Here is a 24,953-nt window from a genome sequence, read left to right on the forward strand (position 1 = left end):
TTCACTTTTCAAAAAATGTTAAATTAGCTGCAACTTTTCGAAAAGTGCATCAAAAAGTCTCAAATTTTGCCTGTAAGTTAGCCAACTAGTTGTTTATCAATTTTGAGAAAGATCAGGCTATTCTACATGAAGTACGAAAGATTCTGGTAAAAGACATAATTATCAGATAGCCAACCTTGAACTGGTATATCTCCGGATTCAATGAATCGAATGTAATGCAATTTGGAGCGTTTATGACTTATATAAAGAACTTCAAAAAACTTTTGACTAAACCTTAAATTGTTAACACGGAAGAAAATTATAACGAAACTTCAACATCGCATCAAAATTTAAGGTGGTAATTGAAGTTCAGTTATATTTCCTCTTATTGATTTTAATAAAGATATGTTCTGGACGAAAGTAACAAAATATCCGATAATAAATTGAAACAAGTTATAAAATGCATGTTAAAAATAGACTAAAATTTACCAAAAATTTATATAATAAATTAAATCGCTCTAACTTTTTTCTTACAAACAATTTTGAGTTAAGTCAACCGTTTTTCCAAGCTCATTATATAAGTCATGAATGGTTAAAATTTCATTGCATTCGGTTCATGAAATCCGGAGATATTACAGCTCAAAGTTGGCTATCAGATAATTATGCTTTATAGTACATAGAATCTTTCTCATTTCATGTAGTTGACCAACTTACAGTAAAAATTTGAGAGTTTTTGATGCTTTTTTCGAAAAGTTACAGCTAGTTGAACATTTTTTGAAAAGTGAAAATTTTGTCTGCCCCGATCATTTTGTCTATCCCCTGTACTTAAGGCGAAACTGGAAGCATTTCCTCATATTTTTGGTTTTTGATTTTTCATTAAATAACGAAGCAATATTTTCAAAATCGGTTTTCGTGCACATATAGAGTATGGACCAAGGTACCTCCTGATTCTTTTTGGTGGTAAAAATGTTTTCCGTTTTTGCAGAAACCATGTTTTTTTTAAATTTTGATTAAAAATGGTTTCTGCAAAAACTACAAACATTTCACCACAAAAAAAAAAAAATCAAGAGATACCTTGATCCAAACTCTACACGTGAACGAAAACCGATTTGGAAAATATTGCTCCGTTATTTAATAAAAAATCAAAAACCAAAAAATGAGGAAATGCTTCCAGTTTCGCCTTAAGAGGAGAAATTTCCATTACGTATGGATGCACAAATTGCGCCAAAGGGTTTCAGATTTTCATGAAACTTTTTCCAGCACTGCCTCATGGATATATGAAAAAATGAGAAAAATTCAGGGTCGCCTGTTTTTCCGGAAAACTGTTTTTTTTTTCCTGACACAACTTACTTTGAAAAATCAGCTCAAGAACGAAGCATCGTAGAAACAAAGTTTTTTTTAGAAACTGAAAGCAAATTTTCTCAGAAATTCAAAAAAATAAAAATATGAACTGTAAAAAGTTTTCCACAGTTGAGAAAATTCGTAAAGAAAAGCCGAAAAAACTATGCCTTGTAAAAATTTTCAAAAAACATATTTTTAGAAGGTTATTTCATAAGCTTTAATCGCTGAAATTTTTGGAATGCACTTTTGTTCGTTTTTGAGTTATGGCCAATTTTGTTGAAAAATAAGCCTTTTCTTTGAAAAATCGTAACTCAAGAACGAAGCATCGTAGAAACAAAGTTTTTTAATGAAAATGATAGCATTTTTTGCAGAAATCCAGAAAAAATATGAACTGGAAAAAGTTTTCCACAAAATTTTTCACTGTTGAGAAAATTCATAAAGAAAACCCGGAAAAACTATGCCCGAACTCGCGGGAAATTTTCAAAAAAATATTTTTGAGAACGCAATATCATAAGCTTTGATCACTGAAATTTTTGGAATGCACTTTTTTTTCTTTCCTGAGTTATGGTCAATTTTATGAAAAATGACCATGTACGCATATAAAGACTGGACACGAAAAAAATGAGACACACTAAATAATGTTTAACTTTTGATTGCGTTCACAAAAATAGCTGATTTTTCAACCAAAAATAGCATATTATGTGTAGTTAATACCCTAAAAATTTCATTAAAATCAGTTCAGTATTGGCGCAAATATTGTCGAGACAATAAAATGTGATTTTGGAAATTTTGGGCGTCCATTTTAAAATTTGTTTAGGCTATAACTTTGTTGTTAGATCATGAAAACGTCTGAAAATTCGACTATAGGTTCTCCAAGTAAGGCAAAATAAGTGGTGAAAATTTTATTATAATCGGTTCAGTACTTTTTTTTTAACAATTCAAACAAAAAAAAAACGGGGTTTTCAAATTTTGGGCACTTTTTAACATTTTAAAATCAGTGTGCACTATTTTGTCTGTAGAATTGACAACACAACACTATTCCGATTTTTATGAAACTTTGACAGTGTAAAATTGTTGTGATAAACTGTTTTTAGTGAAAATTTCAGCCATTTTGGTTGAACATTTTAAAAGTTAGAGCAGTTTGAATGTCACTATACCAAAAACCACATCTGCATATTGCGACATACTGCTACATATATGGCTATAACTTTTTAACGGTTGGATCAAATTTAATGAAATTTTGACACAATACTTCTACATACATACTTTTTGCACAGAAAATTTTTCATTTAAATCGGTTCAGTGTTTTTGGCTCTACAGTTTTAGGTAAAAAAGTGATATTTTTTAAAGTGTTTGTTCGTCCAAGATTATGAAATGGTAAGTCTCTTGTTTCGACGATATCTCCGCCAACACTTAACCGATTTTGATGAAATTTTTATGGCATTAGTTACACATAATGTACTATTCCTGGTAAAAAAATCAGCGATTTTTGTGCACGCAATCAAAAGTTATACATTATTCTTTGCGTCTCATTTTTTTCGAGTCCAGTCTTTATTAGACACATTCTACCGTGACGTTACAACGTTTTGATGCCTTTTCTGTCAGATTTTCCACTATTACGCGTAGATTCGACCGTGAACCCTCAAATATCTTTACATATTTGGATTCCTTGTAAAATTTCCAATAAGTATGATCTGTTGAACCGTTAGTTTTTATTGGGAAAGTATGTTAAAAATGGGAATGAGTAGCGTGACGTTACAATGTTGTTAAAACCAACTGTTTAACTGATCATACTTATTGGAAATTTTACAAAGAATCCGAATATGCAAAAATATTTGAGGGTTTACGGTCCAGTTTACGAATTATAGTGAAAAATCTGATAGAAAAAGGCATCAAAACGTTGTAACGTCACGGTAGAATGTGTCATTATAAAATTGGCCATAACTCAGGAACGAAAAATAAGTGCATTTCATAAATTTCAGCTATCATAGCTTATGAAATTACCTAAACAAAAAAAAAATAAAGAAATGAATTCTCAATGATATTCTACCAGAATTTTCCCAAGATATTTGGAGAAATTTCCACGAGAAATGCCATACACTCTATGCAATGGATTTCACCAAACCAATATTGACGAGATGAAAATCAATACAATATCATCGCCAGAATGTATACTAATAAAAAGGGGAAAACTCTTCCTGAATTTTTTTTTGAGAATGTAGACTTTTTCACTTTTGGTAAGTGTTTCACTAGATTTATCAGTCATTTGAAGTAGGAAGTGCGTGTTGGAAGAGTTTAAAACCTGATGCTGAGGTACAGGCAAATCCGTCATAAATCCATCAGACACATTCCACAGCATCACACCTGCTAGAACCGCAGGGGGGCTATGGACCCCACCCCACTTACCTTGTGGGCGGTAAAGGATCGCTGCTCGCAGGCAATCGTCACATCGACAAAGTCCTCCTCGTCCCGCAGATGCCGGAAGGACGACAGTATCGAAGACTGGAAGTCATTCCATTTGAGTGCATACTGCTGCTGTTCGGATGGTGTCGGCGAAAACGGCCGATGCTGGTGCTGCTGTTCGCGCTGCTGCTGCTGCTGATGCATTTCCCGTTCCCGTTCCCTATCGCGCTCACGCTCTCGCTGTTCCCGGTGTTCCCGCTGTTGTTGGTGCGACATCGTAGCCGACGTCGTTGACGAGGATTGTTGATGATGCTGTTGGGCCTCTCGCTGTTGTTGTTGGTCTCGTTCCCGCTGTTGCTGCTGCTGGTGTTCACGTTCCCTCTGTAATAGCTGGAAGTGGTGCTCCATTTTGGCATCGCTTTGGCTGCTGCTCCTGTTTTTGCCGCCGGTGCTACTGTTGATGTTGTTGTTGTTGTTGTGTATGCTGCTGGCGTTGTTGGTGCTCTGCTGTTGGCTGCTGTCCGTGGCGTGCATTTGCTGCGTTTCATTCATGGTGGTGACCCACGGTGCCGAAGACGACAACGACGCTCTCGAGGTCGTCGGAAATCGACTCAGATTCTCACTCGGCTGGATCGCGACAGTTGCTGTCGTCATTCAATTCATTGGGGGATTGCGATTTTTTTTCTCGCTCGCCTTGCTCAATCGCTTGGTGATGAGTGTATTTCTGTGTGGTGCGACAATTAGTGATTCTCACCTTCTTTTGTTCAATTTTAATATTTCTTAACAGATTTTTGTTACTTTGCGTTTCTTCCTGAGAGAGGTAGTAGTTTGCTTGTTGACTTTTTTCTTTTGTTTATTAGTTTTGGTTTGAGATCATTTAAGCTTTCGTTGGAAATCCATATTTGCGACGATTCTGAGGGAGTGCGCTGTTGAAGCAGTGTGGTGATTTCACTCACTCACAAAAATAACAAGGGACGGAATCTGCAAATGAGAACGAGAGAGAGAAAAGAATGGGGTGTTAAAACTTGTGATTAATATTTCCGAACAAATACTAATGCATCACCAGCAGAGCAGCGTTCAAAAGGGTGGTGCAGCAAAGGGATGCGGATTTGGATGGGTGAACGAGCATCCACCCACCACCATCAGTAGTGGTGCATTTTTCGGGAGCAAATTTCAGATTTGTCGATCTGGTGTGAGGGATGATGTTTTTAGAATGGAACAGGAAACGCAGGCGCTTTGATTTAATGCCAGAGGCGTTTCAAGAATTGTGATGTAGACTTATCATGACCGTTGAGTTGAACTCTCTTGGCGTTTATTATATATTTGGAGAAAATTAGTCAGATAAATGTAGTTATCAAAGTTGAAATAGATACAGTTTCTTACCGATTTTGGCAACACCCGTTTTTGTCTACTCCCGATTTTGGCAACACCCGTTTTTGGCAACATTTCCTTCCCGATTTTGGCAACACCCGTTTTTGGCAACAATTTCTTACCGATTTTGGCAACACCCGATTTTGGCAACATTTTTTTACCGATTTTGGCAACAAAAATTTTAGACCAAAAATTTTTACCGAAAAATCGTTTGTATTTGTAAATGTATTTAAATTTTAGCCTTTCTCTTCTTCAAAAAATCAAAATTCATTAAATTTTCCAAAATCAACAATTTTGCAAATCATGACGTAATTTATGAACGCCACCTACAGGGATCGTTTTGTAACTTGTGAACAGTCCATATTCAAAATATAAACCAAATTGACGTATAAAAGTTGAAAATAATCCACAAAAAAAATTACCGATTTTGGCAACACCCCAATTTGGCAACATAAAATTCACCTCATGTTGCCAAAATCGGTAAGAAACTGTATTAGATAAAAGATAATAAATATGTAATTAGAATTCATGACGATTTAATACGATAAAATAACATGAAATAAAACGAAATGAAATGAATCATAGTCTTAATCTTGGTTTCAATGTAGGAATACAAAAGCTGCTGGTTGGTATTTTGGAGCTTGCTGAAATTCAATAGACACTGCAGAAAGTTGGAAGCTATAAGCAGATTATAACCAGTTACAAAATTTTGGCTTGATCCAATTTTAATCTCAAAGCTACCTTATAGATTTTTTGAGTACCTTAAAAAAAAGTTTTGTTTTCTTAAAAGATCTGTAATAATTATAGTATTCTGTAGGAGTCCTGAGGGACTTACTGGAAATTCTAGTACTAGTACTATTACAGGGCTGGTAGCGAAAAGTGACGGCTGAAATACAATTTTGAGGGTCATCACGTTTATAAAAATAGTTACCAAATACAGTAAGGACAAACTTTTTGCTCTTGTTATCTTACGGTCAAAATTTATCCAATTCATCCATGTTTATCATCAAACTAGCTCAAGGGCAGAACATAGAGGGATAAAAAGTTTGAAAAGTTGTTTAGGTTCTCGAGGAGAGCAAAAAATGTTATCCGAGAAGGGGCTGACAAAATCGGGTCACTTATGTAGTGACTTAAAAATGTGAAAAAGTGACTTGGAACAAAAAAAAAAATAAAAATAAAAAATAAAAACGAGGTAAACTGCGTTTTTCAAACTCTGGGTTATTCTTGTTAGAGATCACATTCATATGAACCTTTTCGTCGATATTCGGCCTCCTTTGTCTCCAACAATCGGCACACAAGCAATCAAACTACTGTACGAGACAAAAATGTCAAACAACTGCACTTCACCACGATAGCGTCTTCGGGAGACGTTCCACCGCTCGTGTTGTGTGTAAGAGGTAACGGTAGCGCACGAATGTAACAAAGCAAGCTGACAGCCGACTGCGGCAACGAAATGAAGGTAGTGCAAAATGTCGAATGTTTACAAGACTGCTCTGGATTATCATTATTTTTTAAATTATTGTAGATATTTTCTGTAGATTATTCAGAATAAATTTTACAGAGAATACTTGAACACTTCATGGGGGGCACTAAAATTATACATAAACTAGAGTGATTATCGGGAGGTTTGCGCTCTTCGTCATTAGGTGTTTTTCTCGGCCAAATTACCTGAAACTTGGTCGTATTTTTTGGTTTGTATTTTGAAGAACAAAACGGTCGAATGTACCCATTTTTGGTGAAATTTTTTGTTGTCTTGTGTTGTCGTTCCTGGAGAGGTTTTGTTGGTTTGATAAGGATTTTTTTGGTGATATACCTTAGTAATTTCTTGTATATCACAGGGGAAATCTGTTATTATTAATTTTATTAATACAGGGTATTGGTTGCCTTATTAAGCATGTGACTCCAATTTTCATCCTACTAAAAACATAGAATTGAAGCTGTTTGTTTTGTTTCTTATTTTTGTATTTTTTGTTAGGAGTGAGCACGCATAAAACCAAAAAGAACGGAATCAATCGGTGCCGTAATCGCTTGTTTTCAAATAGGATGAACATGGAAGCGTGAGATTAACGATGGCACTCGTACTCTACGGTTAAAAATAGGAAAGGCTTTAAGCCTTTAATAAAAAAAAATAAAAAATGTCTTGTTAAATTCATGACAAAAGTTCCCTTTTTCATTGGTAATTTTCTCCATAAAATCTCTCATATTCCATGGCGGAATTAAAATATAACGTGGAAATGCTTCCTAGTGTATTTACTAGCAAAAACATAGGAGGAATATTTGACAAGTTATTTTTATTTTTATAACGAACATGTATCACTGCTGTTTTTTTTTATTTTCTTGAAAAGTGGCGATGGACATCCAGCACATATTCCATATTAAATTTCTCGAGCGAAATCAATGAAGATCTATTTGAATCGAGTGAACATTCAATATGGTTTCAAGGACATTCTAAGCCTATTGGATACTGACACCGAAGGCAAAAACAGAAAACCAGCTGGGAAGGATTATTCGGTGAGTTCATTCTTTGCCATGTTATTTGCCATTATGTCATGTTCTATGGAAATTCCTATTAACATGGGGCAACTATGGTGCACACGACAGCTAAGGAAGCTAAATTAACTGGTTTCCGGGCAAATGTTTGTGGAGTGACCAGACTTTGCCACGAGATGCAACCATCATGTTGGATTCCAAAGGTGTCCATTGAATTTGGCTTACACTGCTACAACAAACCATCAGGTAGATTATTCCGTTTCGGTATGATTCTGCACTTCTGCAGCCATAGGTATACCTTGCGCTGATGGTGAATACACAATCAACATTACAATGATCATACAAAATTCACCATAATTGTAGTTAACTGTCAAATTTTTAGCAAACTACAAAGTTATAGCACGTCAAAATTGGCCATTTTGTATGGAATTCGGTTTCCACTGCTATTTTTGACGAACATTAGCTGTATTTACAAATTTCTAAACCGTGTACCATAACTTTTTTTGTTTAAATAGAACAGTTTTTAAGTCAAAGTTCTGCCACAAAAGTTCAGTCTATTGGACGCAGTGGCTCAATTTCCCCAACAGGGGAAGAAAAAAAAAAAGTCAAAGTTAAAAATAAAGTTTTACACTGTTGAAAAAATTATAAGAGACCGGTCGATGGCCACGATCGTGACACAACCACGATTGAATATTAATAGTTCAAAGAGAATTTAATTAAAAATCGCCCTAAAATCTCAAATCGCTCAAACTATCAATTCCCTCGATGAAACATTTCCAAAATTTCAGAGATGATACCTAGATACTATATCTTTCGAATCGTGGGTCGCTTAGATGGGTATTTTATTTTGTTAATAACGGTTTTAGACACACCGTGACCAGCCTCGAACATGATGAGAGTATAGCATCTAAGCCTAAGGAGAGATGGAATTGTGAAAAATAGATGTGCCCATGATGTGGGCTCGGAGTCAGTTTGGCTTTCTTTTTCGCAGAATCGTTACCTGTTCTGTGGTTTAGTTGGTTAACCCTCAAAGCCCCAGGACAAACTTCTTTTTTTTTAATCGTCTGATACTCAGGATCTGTAAAATATAAAAATAAGCGGTTTTCACTATGATGGATGGGAAGAGTTGTACTTCATGTAAGAGTAGTTGTCAAGCCGGAAGTCCATGTTTGAACCTGTTTTTGCACCGGAAATAAGTGTTCCCTGGGGCAATGTTTTGGCGAGTCGTCTATGAATCTGGTATTTTATAAAAATTCTGAAATCTTTAACAACTTGAAATGGTAGGCCAACGCAAGAACACAATGCTGAGGCTGCTTTCTGGCATGAGATGCATCTGAAACTTGGTCCCAGGAGTGTACTTCCGGTAGGACTCCCTAAGACCCAATTTCGTGATCATAATCATTTTGCACCTGAAAAGATGATTTTAGAAGTTTGGTGTCTATGAAGAATTTGTTTCGTATATTTGAGCCCTTCTTTTAAAAGTATCACTCATGTGATTAATCCACCTAAAATTCAAACACGGGTCTTACTTTTAGCCAACGAATTATTACTAGATCATTGCATACTTTTAGGCGTTTATCGGTTTCTGTCCCAATTTACAAAATTGATTCCAATTTGTAAAAGCACGCTTCGCTAAGAAATTTAAGGCCTGATTGAGATTCCACCTTGATTGATCTATCGAGAATTAACAACTAATTATTATTAAATCAGGTTCAAGCATGGACTCCCGGTTTGACAACTACCCTCGCATGAAGTACAACTCTTCCCATCGATCATACTGAAAACCGCTTATTTTTATATTTTACAGATTTTGAGTATCAGCCGGTCAAAAATAAAAAGTTTGTCCTGGGGCTCTGAGGGTTAAAGAGCCGGTCTAGCGAATACGGAGTCGTGGGTTCGAATCCTACCATAAAGCGATTTTTTTTCACAGTATCATCAATTCAACTCGTCAATTAATCAACATTCAAATTGATACATGCCTGTAAATGGCAACATAGATATGTGTGTTGTTATAGTGTTCTTGGATTTCTAAACTTTTGGAAATGCTTGATAATGTTTTCTAGCATATATAGGCTATTTGTTGAATTGTTTCGTCCCACTTAAGGTGTTAACATAAGTTAAATGTGTTGTAATATTAGGTTTTAAATTTTTGAAGTCACTTGATATTTTTGATACTTTTTAAGATAAAAAACTACTTGTGTCATCAAGTGTCTTGGATCAAACTGATTTAAAACGTTTTAAATTTGAGTGATTCGAATCGTTGCCAAACTTAGTATTTTGCATACATTTGTACGTAGTTTTTTTTATCTGTATTAACGAGATTTTTAGCCCTGGGCTAGTTCATCTCGGGACCCACGCTTTACTTCCCTTCCGAAAGAAGAACTCACACTTTGCGAGTTCGTCGGGAGTGGGATTTGGTCTCTCTTAAAATGTCGAATAAATCTTTCGCCTTTTTTGTACGTAGTTGGGCTTTAATAAAAAGTAGCACAAACGAGAATAGAAAAGAACTGAAATCGTGAAAAACATGTGAAAAACTAATGATAAAAAACATAAAAGGGTATTTCTGTGTCTGCCACGCGATTCACAAATGAAAAAAGAAAACTCTCACTTAAAAATTATGGAAGTGCTTATTGAAAACTAGGCTAAAAAGCAGGCTTTGTTCCAGTTGGGAGGTTACGCCAAAAATAAAAAATAAAAATAATAAAAGTAAAAATATAAAATTTTATAAAAAACATTATATGAAATAAAATAAAATAGAATAAATCAAGATAAAATATAGAAAAATATTAAAAAAAAAAAACATTGAAAGAAAATATTTTATAAAAGTAATGTGAAATAATGTAATCTGAATTAAATAAAGCTAAATAAAAAAAAAAAAAAACAAAACAAAATTTAACAATGTTTTCACAAAAAAAAAAAACAGAATAAAGCAAAAAATAAAATATATATATATTTTTTGCTTTATTCTGTTTTTTTTTTGTGAAACATAAAACAACAATAAAATATATGATCCTTTTCAAATTTTATTTTTTGTTAAGCTGCTGAATTGAAGCTACTAAAGTACTTTGAAAATTACTGAACGGATTTCAGCATTGGTATTAAAACCATACCTTAGTGGGAAATCGAAACCAAATCATCAGATTCTTGAGTAATATCCATTGTTATATAACGGTTTTAACTCCAGAATGCATGATAAAACCCAACATATTAGGGTTGTACCGTACTGGCTTAATCATTGCTCGCATCCCGGGTAGAGGTGAAGTACTGACGATCAAAACAATATCATTTGATTGATATAAGAGATAAAAGATCTGAATATAATATCTGAAAAATGTTCCTGGAACATCTAAACAATATCAAAATGTGATATTTCAAGATCAAATGAATAGCTTGCTGCTATTGGTTAGATCTTACAAGATCTAAATTTGATCTGATGATGATGTTCCAGGAGTAAAATTTAGATCTTTTATCTCTAATATCAATCAAACCAATATCACATTTTGATCTCAATATCATAATATGCTATTATCGAGCTCTTTTCCTCTACCCGGGATGTATTTATGCATGGTGTGAGAACTGTTGCACTATGAGCTTATTGTGGGATGTATTGAAAAAAAAAAAAAATAGCAGTACGCAAAAAGCATGACTTTGTGATGAATTTGAACACTTTTAATACTCCTCTCTCTCTCTCTTCTTGGCGTAACGTCCTCATTAGGACAATGCCTGCTTCTCAGCTTAGTGTTTAGTGTTCTATGAGCACTTCCACAGTTATTAACTGAGAGCTTCCTCTGCCAATGACCATTTTGCATGCGTATATCGTGTGGCAGGTACGAAGATACTCTATGCCCAAGGAAGTCAAAGAAATTTCCTTTACGAAAAGATCCTGGACCGACCGGGAATCGAACCCGTCACCCTCAGCATGGTCATGCTGAATACCCGTGCGTTTACCGCCTCGGCTATATAGGCCCAGTTCTTTAAAACCTATTGAACTAAAAATTAGCCTCAATTTTTTCTCAAACAAGCTTAATTTAACGACCAAAGCCCGTGTCACCCTATGTTAAATAAAATAAATATAAATAAATAAAAAAAAAATAAGTAAAATTTTTTACATATATAAATGAATTTATGTCTGTCCGACTGTTTTTCGGCCTGACCCTCACAGGCTCAGAAGCTTCTGAATCGATCAGTCGGGGAAGGTTCTCAACGTGGTATGTGATCCCTCACACATTTAAATGAGTATGCAGGGGACTTCTCTACGGAGCTGTTTGTAAAAAACAAAACACAGTTGGCAGACATTACTACGTTTGCTGGGACAGTTAGTAATAAAATTAAAAAAAATGGAAAATTTTCTCAAGATCATGTTTATAGTTTATAGAGTCATATTGACATGGAATGCCTTCACGGAACGTTCGTCATGAAGTCTAAATAATAATAAAATATAAACAAAACAAAATATTGAAATCGTTGGATGGAAAAGGAAAAATATTTACAGCATACGATTCTCCAGTAATATTGCTTGCTCTATCTTGCTTAGCTCCGCTACTGTGATAAAATATAACATATCTCCCCTTGATTCATCATTTGCACAAAACAATTCAGCGTGACGTGAGAGCTGCTGCACTATGGGTTTATTGTGTAAGATGCCTGAATAAAATAACTGTTTGACAAATTCATGATTTCGACATATGATATAAGTTCATCAGGTTTAAGAATGCGGAGCTAGTTATGCCTACTCCAAAAACAGTGACATAAAAGGGGGAAAAGATGGAGAAGGTGGGTTGGGACCCATTCTGCAAATAGATTCACCGAGAGAAAAGAGAGGAAAGTCTTATGATTTCGGTTACCCTTTCACCCGGTACCGGTTCTGCTACTGATGAAACTATGAAAATAGAGCCAAGTGCAGTACGAAGTAAATGGAAATGCAGTACCTACACTAGTGCAGTCCACCATACACCACTACGGTAGTATGGGAATTGGGCCAAAATGCCTCATTCAATATTTCCAATAATGCTACTGATGGTAATCTTTATTTTAACCTTCCGTAACTCGCGTGGTTAGCTACCTACGTCAGCACCACGTTAATGCTGAGTACAAAAAGCGAGATTTTTTCAACGTGTTGTACAAAATACAACTGCGCGATCGCTCGAAGGTTAAAGCTGATAAATGAACGTAGCGATTCAATATTTACACAGATAAAATTCAGCATAATAGTGTGAGCTTATTAAAGCGTGAAACACATGACATGAAACAGTCTTTCTGTGGGGATTTAGGAGTTATTGTAATCAGCAAAAAAAGAAAAAAAAATCAAAAAACGAAAAATTTTAAATTTTATAGCTTTTGCCTTCCAGAAACATTAAACTGTTAAGTTTTATTTTGTCGGATCGTTCGATAGTCTGAGTTAGGTCATTTTCAGGATTGAAGCAATAAAAAAAAAATAACAAAGCGTTACTTAAAATTCAACTAATAAAAATATGGGCCTTTCCATAACTTTTCAAAATTATTCCAAATCTTCAATTTAACAACAAAATTGATACATTTTTATTATATCAAATGCTTCTTATGTGTACATATTTAGACTAACAAGGTGTCATCTATTTCTCCAGTTTGTCATAACGTACATTTGTTTTATGAATTACCGTCAAATGGGGTAACTTGCAACACTTTTCGAATTTGAAGCAATATCATTGAAAATCTAAACATATGAAACATACTGTAAAGCATCGTGTACACTAATTACCACGAGTAGAATACTATGCAGCAATTGATTTACCAGAATACGTTGCCACCTACTCAGGAGGTGCAAAATACATGCTTGTTGCAAGTTACCCCATCTGTGGGGTAACTTGCAACACATGACATGAAGCTAAGTTAGCTACCATTAAACTGTTCTTACATTCCAGTTCTTGTTTATATTATAAGTTTTTGATGTGAAGCATGGAAAATGCTTTGAAAAGATATACACTAACCAACTGAAATATGATTCTTTTTAATTAAAGGGTTGATAGTTATTATAAGCGAGGATATATGGTTTCACAGCAGGTTTTACGTCTCACAAATATTAAATATATGTGGAGCTCATGACTCAGTACTAGGGTGCCAATGGAATGTATGGGAAAAATTTGACCATCGAATTTCAAAAACGGGTAGTGCTCAAAAGTTTCGTCTCCTCAAAAAAAGTCCCCATGCAAAATTTCAGCTCAATCGGACTTCGCTAAGGGGTGGCCCAAAGCGGTCAAAGTTTGGCTGTTTTGAAACACGAAAAATATCCCAAGGTAGGGATACATGAAAATTTCGAAATCGAAAATTTTTTTTTGATGCCAAATGCCTTAAAAGTGCATGAAACGTCGAGATTTGGTGTTATCTCAAAAAATTTTTTTTGGAAAAAAATTGATTTTTTGGACTTAGAAAATTTTTGAGTAGGGAGAGTGAAATGAATTTGAAATGGAGGATTTGAATTTAGTTGCTGAAATATTCATAGCAATAGTACTGGAACATGTCTTATATCATCGTTGGCAACTGCTAGCATATTATATATCATATATCGTTAGGGTGGTTCACTTATTTTGCATTAGGGTGGTCCTTTTTGTAGAAAAATTTAAAAAAATAAGATAATAGTATTAAAGAATCTCTTATATACCTGTAAGTCATTTTCAATGTTAAATATATATAATATTTCATTAGGGTGGCTCATTTATTTTAATTAGGGTGGTTCTTTGAGATGGAAATTAAGAACAAAAAAATATTTCCAGAAAATTTACCTGTCATATTTTTGTATAGTTTAAAACCATGATGCTTTATTGGCATATTACACTTTGTTGAGATATTCCTAGACCAACATGTGGAAAGGGCGTAACAACCATTGCGAATTTCTGCTTCTCCTGTCCCTTCCGGGCATATCCTCAATTATTCATGAAATCTTTTATTTTCTTTTTTAAATTTTGATTTTTTTTTGGGTGCTTCACTTATTTTGCATAAGGGTGGTCCTTTTTGTAGAAAAATAAATAAATAAAACGATAATAGTATTTGTATTTGTATTGTATTTTCCGTTAGGGTTGTTTTTTTTTGGAAATTAAGATCAAAAAATACTTCCAGAAAATTCAACCAGCTAATATTTTTCGTATAGCTCAAGCCATGATTACCTGCAAATCTATCGGTGACTTATCTATAATGGGATATTCTCTAATTATTATCTCTCCTTTCGTTCTATTTCACGGCATCAGTATAGTGATTAAAACCGATTTCTATCTACAGAATTAAATATTGTGGTACGGGTTACCAAAGAGATTTATTTACTAGAGAGGTTCATCTCAATGTAAGATTTTGAAAAGTTTTGTGAGACTAAATTCGAAAATTCGAGTAAACATTTATTCAGCTGTTTCTATGAGAAAGAAGAGTTTAGTTTGAATAGTAAAACTGTTTGTTGAACCCCTAAGATCGGGAAGTTTTTCATTATGCGGTATTTGCAGATATAATTTACTTTTGCAATGGTCATGGCCAAGCATGCCCGTACTGAGCGGATGAAATTTATGCTCTTTTGATTTACAACACCAAAATAATCATATTCATGCAATCTTCCTATCTTAACTGATAGAAGGATGTTGAAATAATTTAAATGTCTTTTCGAACTGTCAAAAAACCTCAACGCAGTTCCGCACGGAGCGTTAAAATTCACTCGAGTAAAATTCTCTCCGTGTGCTCAGTGTGGTACTGCGGTGCGGTTTTTTGACAGTTCGAAAAGACATTTAAATTATTTCAATATCCTTCTATCAGTTAAGATATGAAGATTTTTTTAAATACGATGATTTCGGTGGTGTTAATCAATAGAGCATAATTTTCATACGTTCAGTGCGAACAAGCCTGGTCGTAGTAAAAGGGACATAACGAAAGAGTGGGAACGGTTTTGTGATATTTACTAAAATCATGCTGATAGGTTTTTGGTACATTACATCGAATATATGTTCCTAAAATACATCTGATTTTTTTTACTTTTATTTTCATTTTCTTTTTTGTTATTCCTCTGTGTAATATCAGTTTCCAACAAGGATTCCGGAAGAGAGAGAGAGAGCACATAACACAGCGAAACAAAAATTAAATTTTGGCCTGTCTCAAAAGCAAACTTATGTGTCGCTGACAGTTTTTAGGTCGCTGAATCCGAATCCGGGCTCAGATTTGCTCCAGCACGTCAGGATTTTGAGCTATACCTCAATTTATAGGGCAAAATATGCGATTTTGGGCTTTTTTGACTGCAAGCCATTAAGCATGGAAGCATTTTTTTTAGGCAATCAAAAGGTTAATTGGTCAATTAACATCTAAATTAACGACTCATGCTAAATATTTCGTTTTACCTTATCAAATTTGATAGATTTAAGCATTTTATGTTAGTATGAAAACTTGCATGCAATTTTGGAGGGTAACTTGTATGGGAAATATCATACCTAACATAAATCGCTTAAAACTATCAAATTCGATATGGTAAAACAAAATATTTTGCATGAGTCGTTAATTCAGATGTTTATTGACCAATTAACCTTTTGATTGATTAAAAAAAATATTTCCATGCTTTATAACTTGCAGTCAAAAAGCCCATATTTTGCCCTATAAATTGAGGTATAGCTCAAAATTGTAACGTGTTGGAGCAAATCTGAGCCCGGATTTGGATTCAGCGGCCCAAAATCTGTCAGAGACGCATAAGTTTGCTCTTGAGATATACCAAAAGTTAATTTTTGTTACGCTGTGTTATTCTATGTTTTTGTTCGTCCCATCACGATAGAGTTTAGGTGCACTCACCACTTCGGCATGCTATATGGTAATCTTGTAGCTAAGGTATGTTTTGTTTAGATAGATAGAAAGCAACCTACTGTTGTTCTTTCCCCAGCAACGTTACTGTGTTTTCAGAAATGAAGCAGCCCAAAGCAAAGAATCTTTTTAGAAAAGATAAACAAAAAACCTTTGTTGCACATCATCATCGCCTATCAAGCTGTCATAATTTGGATACGTTTAAAATCAGTTTATTATTCCTTATTTTAAACCATAATAAAAATCTGGATTAACATTTGTGTTGCGGAACAACCATTGCAAACGCTTACTTACTTACTTACTTTCTCGTCCATTCTGGGCATATCTCAATATATTATGCAAACTTTTCCAATTAACAGATAGAGGAGAGTCAGCTCTATCTGTTACTGGTAAAAAATCCAGGGACATAAGAAGCAGAAATTCGCAATGGTTGTTACGCCCTTTCCACATGTTGGTCTAGGAATATCTTAACAAAGTGTTACATAAAGGATCATGGTTTTTAACTATACAAAAATATGACAGATAAATTTTTCTGGACATATTGTTTTGTTCTTAATTTCCATCTCAAAGAGCCACCCTAAAAATAAATGAGCCACCCTAATGAAATATTATATATATTTAACATTGAAAATGACTTACAGGTATATAAGCGATTTTTTAATACATATTTTTTTAAATTTTTCTCCTTATTTTTTAAATTTTTCTACAAAAAGGACCACCCTAATGCAAAATAAGTGAACCACCCTAACGATACATGATATATAATATGCTAGCAGTTGCCAACGATGATATAAGACATGGTCCAGTACTATTGCTATGAATATTTCAGCAACTAAATTCAAATCCTATATTTCAAATTCATTTCACTCTCCCAACTCAAAAATTTTCTAAGTCCAAAAAGTCAATTTTTTTTCAAAAAAATTTTTTTGAGATAACACCAGATCTCGACGTTTCATGCACTTTTAAGGCATTTGGCATCAAAAAAAAATTTTCGATTTCGAAATTTTCATGTATCCCTACCTTGGGATATTTTTCGTGTTTCAAAACAGCCAAACTTTGACCGCTTTGGGCCACCCCTTAGCGAAGTCCGATTGAGCTGAAATTTTGCATGAGGACTTTTTTTGAGGAGACGAAACTTTTGAGCACTACCCGTTTTTGAAGTTCGAAAATTCGATTTTCATTGGCACCCTACTCAGTACTAGTTACAATACGTCAACAATGCTTAATGTAATTTGCTGAAAAGGTTAAGTTATTCATCTTTAGGTAATTTTCAGTTCGAAGTAGTGTATGGCTACTTAGCTAAAATAACATGATTTAAAGACTCATTCAACTTTCTAGATATTAAATTGGGGCATTCTAGTGCAATAATTTACTCTATTAGGTTCAGAATGGTTGTTGGTGATTGTTTTAAGATCGTCCATAAACTAAATTAAACTTTAATCGAGGTGAAACATGATAAAATTTCAAAATATGGAAGTCCTTATTTTTGTTTGAAGGTTACGTACAAATAAAGATAAATTTGAGTCGACATTTGAAAATAAGCACGATACGTAATTATTGAATGATCCATTTCAATTATTTCTACTTGAAATATCGTAAAATGAAAATAAATTATAGAAAGTTTTGTTAATTTCAACTGTTGCAAGTTACCCCATAGTGGTCGTCGCATATAATAATGATTTTTTACATTACTTAGTCGATAACTTTATCAAACTTTTATCGTTTAGCTAAACTTACTATTATGTACCCTAACTGCAAGAAAGGTCATCAGACTTATCGCACTTACTATAGGATACTTGTTTTTATGGCATAAAATGAGCAAATCGTTTTAACAGTATAGCCAAACAATAAACAAAGAAACAAAATTATTTTTTCCATTAAAACGATCTTCGGTACACATGATTTTGATAACCGAAATAGTGGAGCATACTAGCTTTCATTATTATGTAAAAATAGTTCACATTTAATGTATGTCATCGTGTTGCAAGTTACACCGCTGTTGCAAGTAACCCCGTTTGACGGTAAATAATTATGCTAGGCAGTTGAATAAAAAAATTGAAATTTGAAATTGATTTCAAATTATTATTTTTTATTTAATTTAACTAATTTAATAGAAATACCAAAATATTTCACAAAGTAAATTAACCGTCATTCTCAATGCGCAGCCGAATTTTCAGATTCTAGCACAATATTTGTAAAGGTCCTATCTGTGTCCTCCTTGCTTACGACAACAGCTGGAATGGTTTTTTTTTATCTGTACTGTAAAAGTTCTCGTTAACTTCTCTAATACCTCAGATTTAATACTTAGAAAGAACAAACGAACAAAAATATGTTGGGCTGTATGACTATATATAATTGGCACACTTCTAGCTGAGTGCTTTAATCTCTTCGGATTGCATAAGGGAGTGTTTTACATGTTAGGTGCATTTGAACCGCTATTCCCCATGCCACAATCGAGAGGTGGCAACCAATTTTGGCGGAAAGAGCACTCTGAGGAGGATGATTCGCACAACAATTTCATACCATCCGCCATGCCAAGTGATGCAGTGTTAGTGAGTGAATGAGTGGGTCTAGTTCAAAATAATAAAGATTAATGCTTTTTAACGTCGTCGTCGTCGTTGTTGTCGTCGTCATCGCCGATGCGACGATGGGGAGAGATTTCCCAGAATGTATGGGTGTGCAATTGCTTGCTGGATTGCGCATTTCGGGATGCTGAATGTGTTTTGCGGAGCCAAGAGCTGTTCGTATGCACTGCAGAGCAGAACAAACATTAATCTATGAATGCATTTTAATGGGAGCGTTTTTCCTCTAAGGGGGTTTGTTGCTTTAGCGGCAAGTGCGCTGCAGAAGGACTGCAACATGGTATCGATCCGAAAGTTGTCGAAATGATTTATTATGGGTAGGATGAGATGGGTGTATGCAAATTAATGTTGCTCAAGGATTTTCAAATTTATTATGCATTCTTGGATAATATCTATTTAGTTAGTTGTGATTTCAATTGTGCTAGATTCTTTTGTGTTATTTTTTATTTTTTTGACCACCGAATGTACTTTTAAAGATTCAGGAAAAAAATATAAAAATGAGATTTCATAGGTATTATGAAACTACAATCTTGAACTTTGAAAAGTTCATGTTTTCATAATTGGTTTGATAGATTCGTTAGTGATTTTTTTGATTTTTATTGGTATAAGATCACCGGATTAATTTTAAGGAATCAAAAATCAAAAATAAAAAAAAAAGTTAAAAATAAAAAGAAAATTTGATAAAACTTTGGAAGTTTTACTTTGTTTTATATTATTTATTGTCACATGATGACAATTATCTATTTGTTGGTAAAAAAGCATAAGCAACAGTTTTATCTGTTCAAAACACTAATTTTCCAGTAGGTGTGACCCCTCTCCAATTGACGATGAAGATATTGCTCCCAGAATCGAACCACATCGCACCGTTTATTCTTGGTAAAAGAACTCTTCACGAGTCGGTTTGACTGCTTGATGTCGTACCACTCCTACCTACTACCGCATCCAGCCCCCTTCAGACTCGTTACAAACACCAGGCAGAAAAGTTTGAACGCACAAACATGTTGCACGGCATAACTCAACAACAACGACGACGACGAGGAGCAGCCGAGGAAAGCCCCTTCCCGAACGCAATCCAAACCAAGTGACACGCAAATGAGATAAATTTAAAAATAAACTGAAAACATATGTACAATATGATCGACGACGACGACGACACTGACTGTTGTGCCCGCTTGCCTGCCTGCCTGCTTTCTCTAGTGGGAGATGGGGGAGTTGGGCGCTCCATGACAAACTCGAGTGGGGGAAAATCATACAAGATGGTTGAATTTCATGTTGGAATGAGCAAAGAATAATGGTATAAAACCCTAATGGAGTACGACTTGTGTTAAACTAAAAAAACAAAAACTCAAAATATCGCATAAAGAAAAAAAAAAAAAAAATAAAAAAAATAATTAAATCAAAAAAAATAAAAAAGTAAGAAAAAGGAAAACAGCAAAGCTAACAATTATCAACTGTTAAAAATATTGTTACCCAAAACCCCGCGGACAATCCAACGAAATCAAATAAATCTAAGAAATATTTTTGTAACAGAGTGCCATTTATTAGAAACACTGTAAAAAAGTAAGAAAAAGGAAAACAGCAATGCTTACAATTAGCAACTGTTAGACATATTTTTACCCAAAACCCTCAATATTAAGAAGGCCATTTCACAATCCAACGAAGTCAAATAAAACAAAGAAATATTTTTGTAATACAGTGCCATTGATTAGAAACACGGTACTTCATGTATCCATAAATATTATAGAAGAATTGTAACGAGATTTTATTTTTATTTTTACTACTATTCTCATTCTATTACACATTTCCACCCGGGAAGCACCCCCATCACCATCATCATCATGGGAAACAACTTGTGCTTCTTGTCCCGTAGTCATCATCGTCGTCGTCGTCGTTGGTCGCGGTCGGGAGTGTTTTGCCTTCCATCTTCATGTGTTGTACCCCAAATAATAATTGCTCTCATAATTTATATGAAAAACAGAAATTGTTTTCTCGACTTGAACGCGCAATAAAACCGCACACTTTCAGCTACTGTACACAAAGCCAAGCAACGACAACGAGCGTCCTCTTCGTCTCTGTCTAGTGCGTGTCTCCCATCTTCTTCCCTACCTCCTCCTCTGTCGATGTCGTTTAAGGCGTGAATAATTTTCGAATTACCCAGTGGAAGGAAGGGGGCAGTCTGTTGCGTGGGTTCATAGAATACATATCACGTCCCATGAGAAAAATCGAGATGAGCAAAGGTAAAAATACAAAAAAAAAATAAAAATACAAAAAATAAAATAAAAAATACAAATCATGACCCATTGAAAAAAAGCTCTTTGTGACCGATTCGAGTGATTTAACCCTACAGCTCAGCAAGAGGTATATTATCACAAAAATAGAAGATAATAAAAAAACCAAAAAAAAAAAATCCTAGTAAACAAAATAAATAAAACAAATTGACAAAAAAGAACTAACAATAAAAAAAGAATGAGATGACTTATAATAAAATTAAAAAAAAAATACTTAAAATACACTTCAAGCTCCATTGTAAAGGCCGATTGTGACAATCTAGATTCTTTTCATATTCGGCACTAGAAAATGCCTAAAGTAACATAGTCACAAGATAAAACGAAAAATTAAAAAAAAAAAGAAAAACAAACAAAAAATGAAATAAAATAGTTGGGAATAGAAAAAAAGGAATGAAATCAAATAAAATATAAAATACTCTTGGGGTGGCGTGGTTGAACACCTAGGCATATAAAAATCAAAATTTTCAAATTTGATTTAATCAATTCGATAAAATAATGTAACAGGTATATATTATGTAAAAACACATATATTTTTTTATTTTTTTTCACACGTGTGAGTTTTTCATATTTGCTTCCCTAAATTGTCGCCAACACCTTTCTCCCACAAGAAAAAGGGGGAAAGCGTGTGTTGTGTGGAGCAGCAGCTTCGCATGGCAGGAAGTTCAAGAACTGACACAAAAACAATTACACATGTTTGGGGCGCTGCTGCCTGGTGGCTGGCGCTGCCCAACCGGGGTCTTTCCCATCCCCATTCCGCAAGACCCAACAACGAACGGGAGCGCACCTCGCGAGATTTTAATTTCATTTTTATTACTCGAAAAACACGGCGAATCATCACAATTTTTATTAATACGTTACATCCTCTGCCCGTAGTGCTTCGCTACTTCGCTAGCGAGAATGATGTTGATGATGGTTGAATGGGCTGGTTGATGGTTCGCGTTCGAGACCCGCGTGGAGGCGCCTCCGGATTTCAGTCACCGCACCGGGTTGACCGAAGGGGGGGGGGGGGTGTTTGGTCTACAGCTCCCCGCGGGTCCAAAGCTCGGACCAAATTGTTGCTGATCACTTAATCTTTTTTAGCACTTTTCTCTTGCACCCGGTTTCCCCGGTATGACCCGTTGTTGTCGTGGGTTGCGAACGGGAAGACACGTCGAGACCCGCAGAGGTTATCAAATTCATTGCCAGGGGCCACTCGGGTAAAAATTATTTTAAATGTTCATTCTTATTGAAAAAATAGAAATCGAAATCATTTTTTGAAAATTTTCCTAAAATTTAAAGGGATTGTCTTATATACTCTCAATATCTCGACTTTCATCAATCTGACGCAAACAATGTGGCCAGTTCATCAAAACATATTGTTTTCAGTTTTTTATTCACGAAAAAAAAATGGTTGACTGTAACGCAGGCTGTCTGAATTTTAATAAATTCCTTATTTTAAAAACTGTAGAACTAGATTTTTGGTGAAACTAAAAGAAACTGTTCAACTTGCAAAATGCATCAGCAATTTTAGTCGTTAATAAAAGTTTACCACTTTTGTTTTATTTTATAAACCAGTGTTATCAATAAAACGATTACGAGCAAGATTTCTAACAAGCCCCGGAAGCCTTTGCTACTTCTTATTATAAAAAAAAAAACTCAAAAATATGAAAAAAAATTGAATTTCAATTTGGCTCCACCAATTCAATAGAATATCAAATTTCCCAAAAATTCTATAACATTATAAATAATAAGAATATTGTTGACAATTCATTGAGCAGTGAAGTGAAAAAAAAAGAAAAAAATTGATGGAATTTGCTATATTTTTATCAAAACATTTCCAGATAGTTGTTTTCTTTTTACTATTGGTGCATAAACAAGTTTTAAATGGGCATACTATCCTTAAAAATGGAAAATTAATGACTGGATTCATAGCTACATTCGTTACAATCTGTCCAGTGCTGCATTTTTTTTTTAGGAATTAGTAAACTCTCTAAAGGGTACAGTTTGAGATTTTTTTTCCCTTTTCTAGAAGGAATTGAGATATAATTACGGGGACTACAAAACCCTTGTAAGTTCCTATAAAAATTGAGCGTAAAAAAGATTGAGGCTCTTCATAAAAAAAATACGAAAAAAAGAAGAGGGAAATATGAGAGGTAACCAACATAATTAAAAGTAAAATTCACTGTCGAAATAAAAAGAATCGCTATAGCAGTTAGGTATATACAGTTGAAAAATGTTTGAGGTTTAAACTGATGCTCATTAGAAGTACTTCAACAGCTTGTCCAGTAGACATGTTCATATTTCGAGAACTTCATCATTGATTTACAATCGACATTTTGGGGGACTAATTTTGAAATTTTGCCAATTAAACTGTACTCCACAGGAGTTTTTATATAGTCCTCGACTCAAAATTTCAAGAAATAATGTTTTCGGAGTTTTGCCAGAAGATTGAAACCTATTGAAATAATTTTTAACTATTTTTCTAATGCAAATGGGGTCATGAGCTACCAAGTTTTTTTTCGCTACATTTAAAGTATAACTTCTAGAATTTCACCACAAGTATCAGTAAAAAGTTATTCATGATCAGTTTTGAATTCCTATATGTACGTATTCTCAAACAAATTCTCCCAAAAATACCACCACACAATCTCGAGAAGTTGCACCAAACATAAACAACGTCAGGAAGTGTTTTTTCGTTTTTCTTATTTTTTCTAATTTTTTTAGACCTTTTGAAAAAAAAACAAAACACTCTAAATCGTAATTCAAATGCTTAAGTACCATGCCATTAGTAATGCTTCTTTTTCTGTTTTGTTTTTTGTCTATTCGAATTGCGGAAGATGATTCTTATAAAGTGGCTGAACACAAATCTAGAATATGCACTGACAATTGTTCCAGTGAAGGCTCCTCTATGGAGCCACCAACAATTTTTCCAAAAGATTAATTAGAAGAATTCTTTAAACGATTTCTTCAGGGATAATCGCATAAACCTCTGATGAATATCCTCCAGGGTTTTTTTTTTAAATTTCAACAAGGGTTTCACAATGAGTTTCTCCAGGTATTCTTCTGAAATTTCGACTGCGAACCCTTAAGGGATTCTTTCAAGAATATCTTCAGGAGTTTCTACAGAAATTCGAAAGCAGAAATTTAATCAAGAATTCCTTCTAAAAACTTCCCAGTATTTCAATGGGTTTTTTTTTTTTCGGGAATTGAATCAAGGGATAGTTCTACCAAGGATTTAAAAATAATGAAAAAAAAAACCTGCAGGAATTCTTTCGGATTTTTTTCCAAGAGCCCTCAAGGTATGTCTTGAAAAATTGCTTCAAAATTTTTGTGCAGAAATTCCTACAAGGATTTTAAAAATTGCGATTCCTTCAAGGATAAAAAATACTGAAGGAATTAAAAAAAAAATCACTGATAGTATTTCTGAAGGAATCCCTAGAGGATTTTCTGAAGCCTTTTTTGAAGGAATTTCTAAACGAATCGTTGAACTTATTGAGGTACCGCTGTAGATTACCAGAAGAAATGTTAGAGCATTTTCTGGCCAAAAATCTCTGAATCAACAGGGGGAACACCTGAAAGAACTCCGAGAGATAACTATGAAGAAACTTTTGGAAAAATTTCATGTGAAGCTTCAAACAGAAGAAACCCTGACGAAATTTCTGGAAAAATCTGTGCGAAAATTCCAGGAGGAATTTCTAAAGAACACCCATGAGGAATGTTTGAA

General features: G+C 34.3%; 2 protein-coding genes across 2 annotated transcripts in view; one reads left to right on the forward strand and one right to left on the reverse strand.

The window, feature by feature from the left end:
• Positions 1–24,953, forward strand: part of LOC109432525 (protein abrupt) — a gene marked incomplete in the record, with an annotated part of 275,269 nt that overhangs the window by 2,381 nt on the left and 247,935 nt on the right.
• On the reverse strand, positions 81–4,883 carry LOC134287561 (G-box-binding factor-like). Its single transcript, XM_062849580.1, has one exon. It carries the CDS (start codon positions 4,375–4,377, stop codon positions 3,688–3,690), a length of 690 nt encoding a protein of 229 aa, XP_062705564.1. The 5' UTR covers positions 4,378–4,883; the 3' UTR covers positions 81–3,687.

Source organism: Aedes albopictus, chromosome 2 (genome assembly GCF_035046485.1).
Source record: "Aedes albopictus strain Foshan chromosome 2, AalbF5, whole genome shotgun sequence".
Taxonomy (NCBI): Eukaryota; Metazoa; Arthropoda; class Insecta; order Diptera; family Culicidae; genus Aedes; species Aedes albopictus.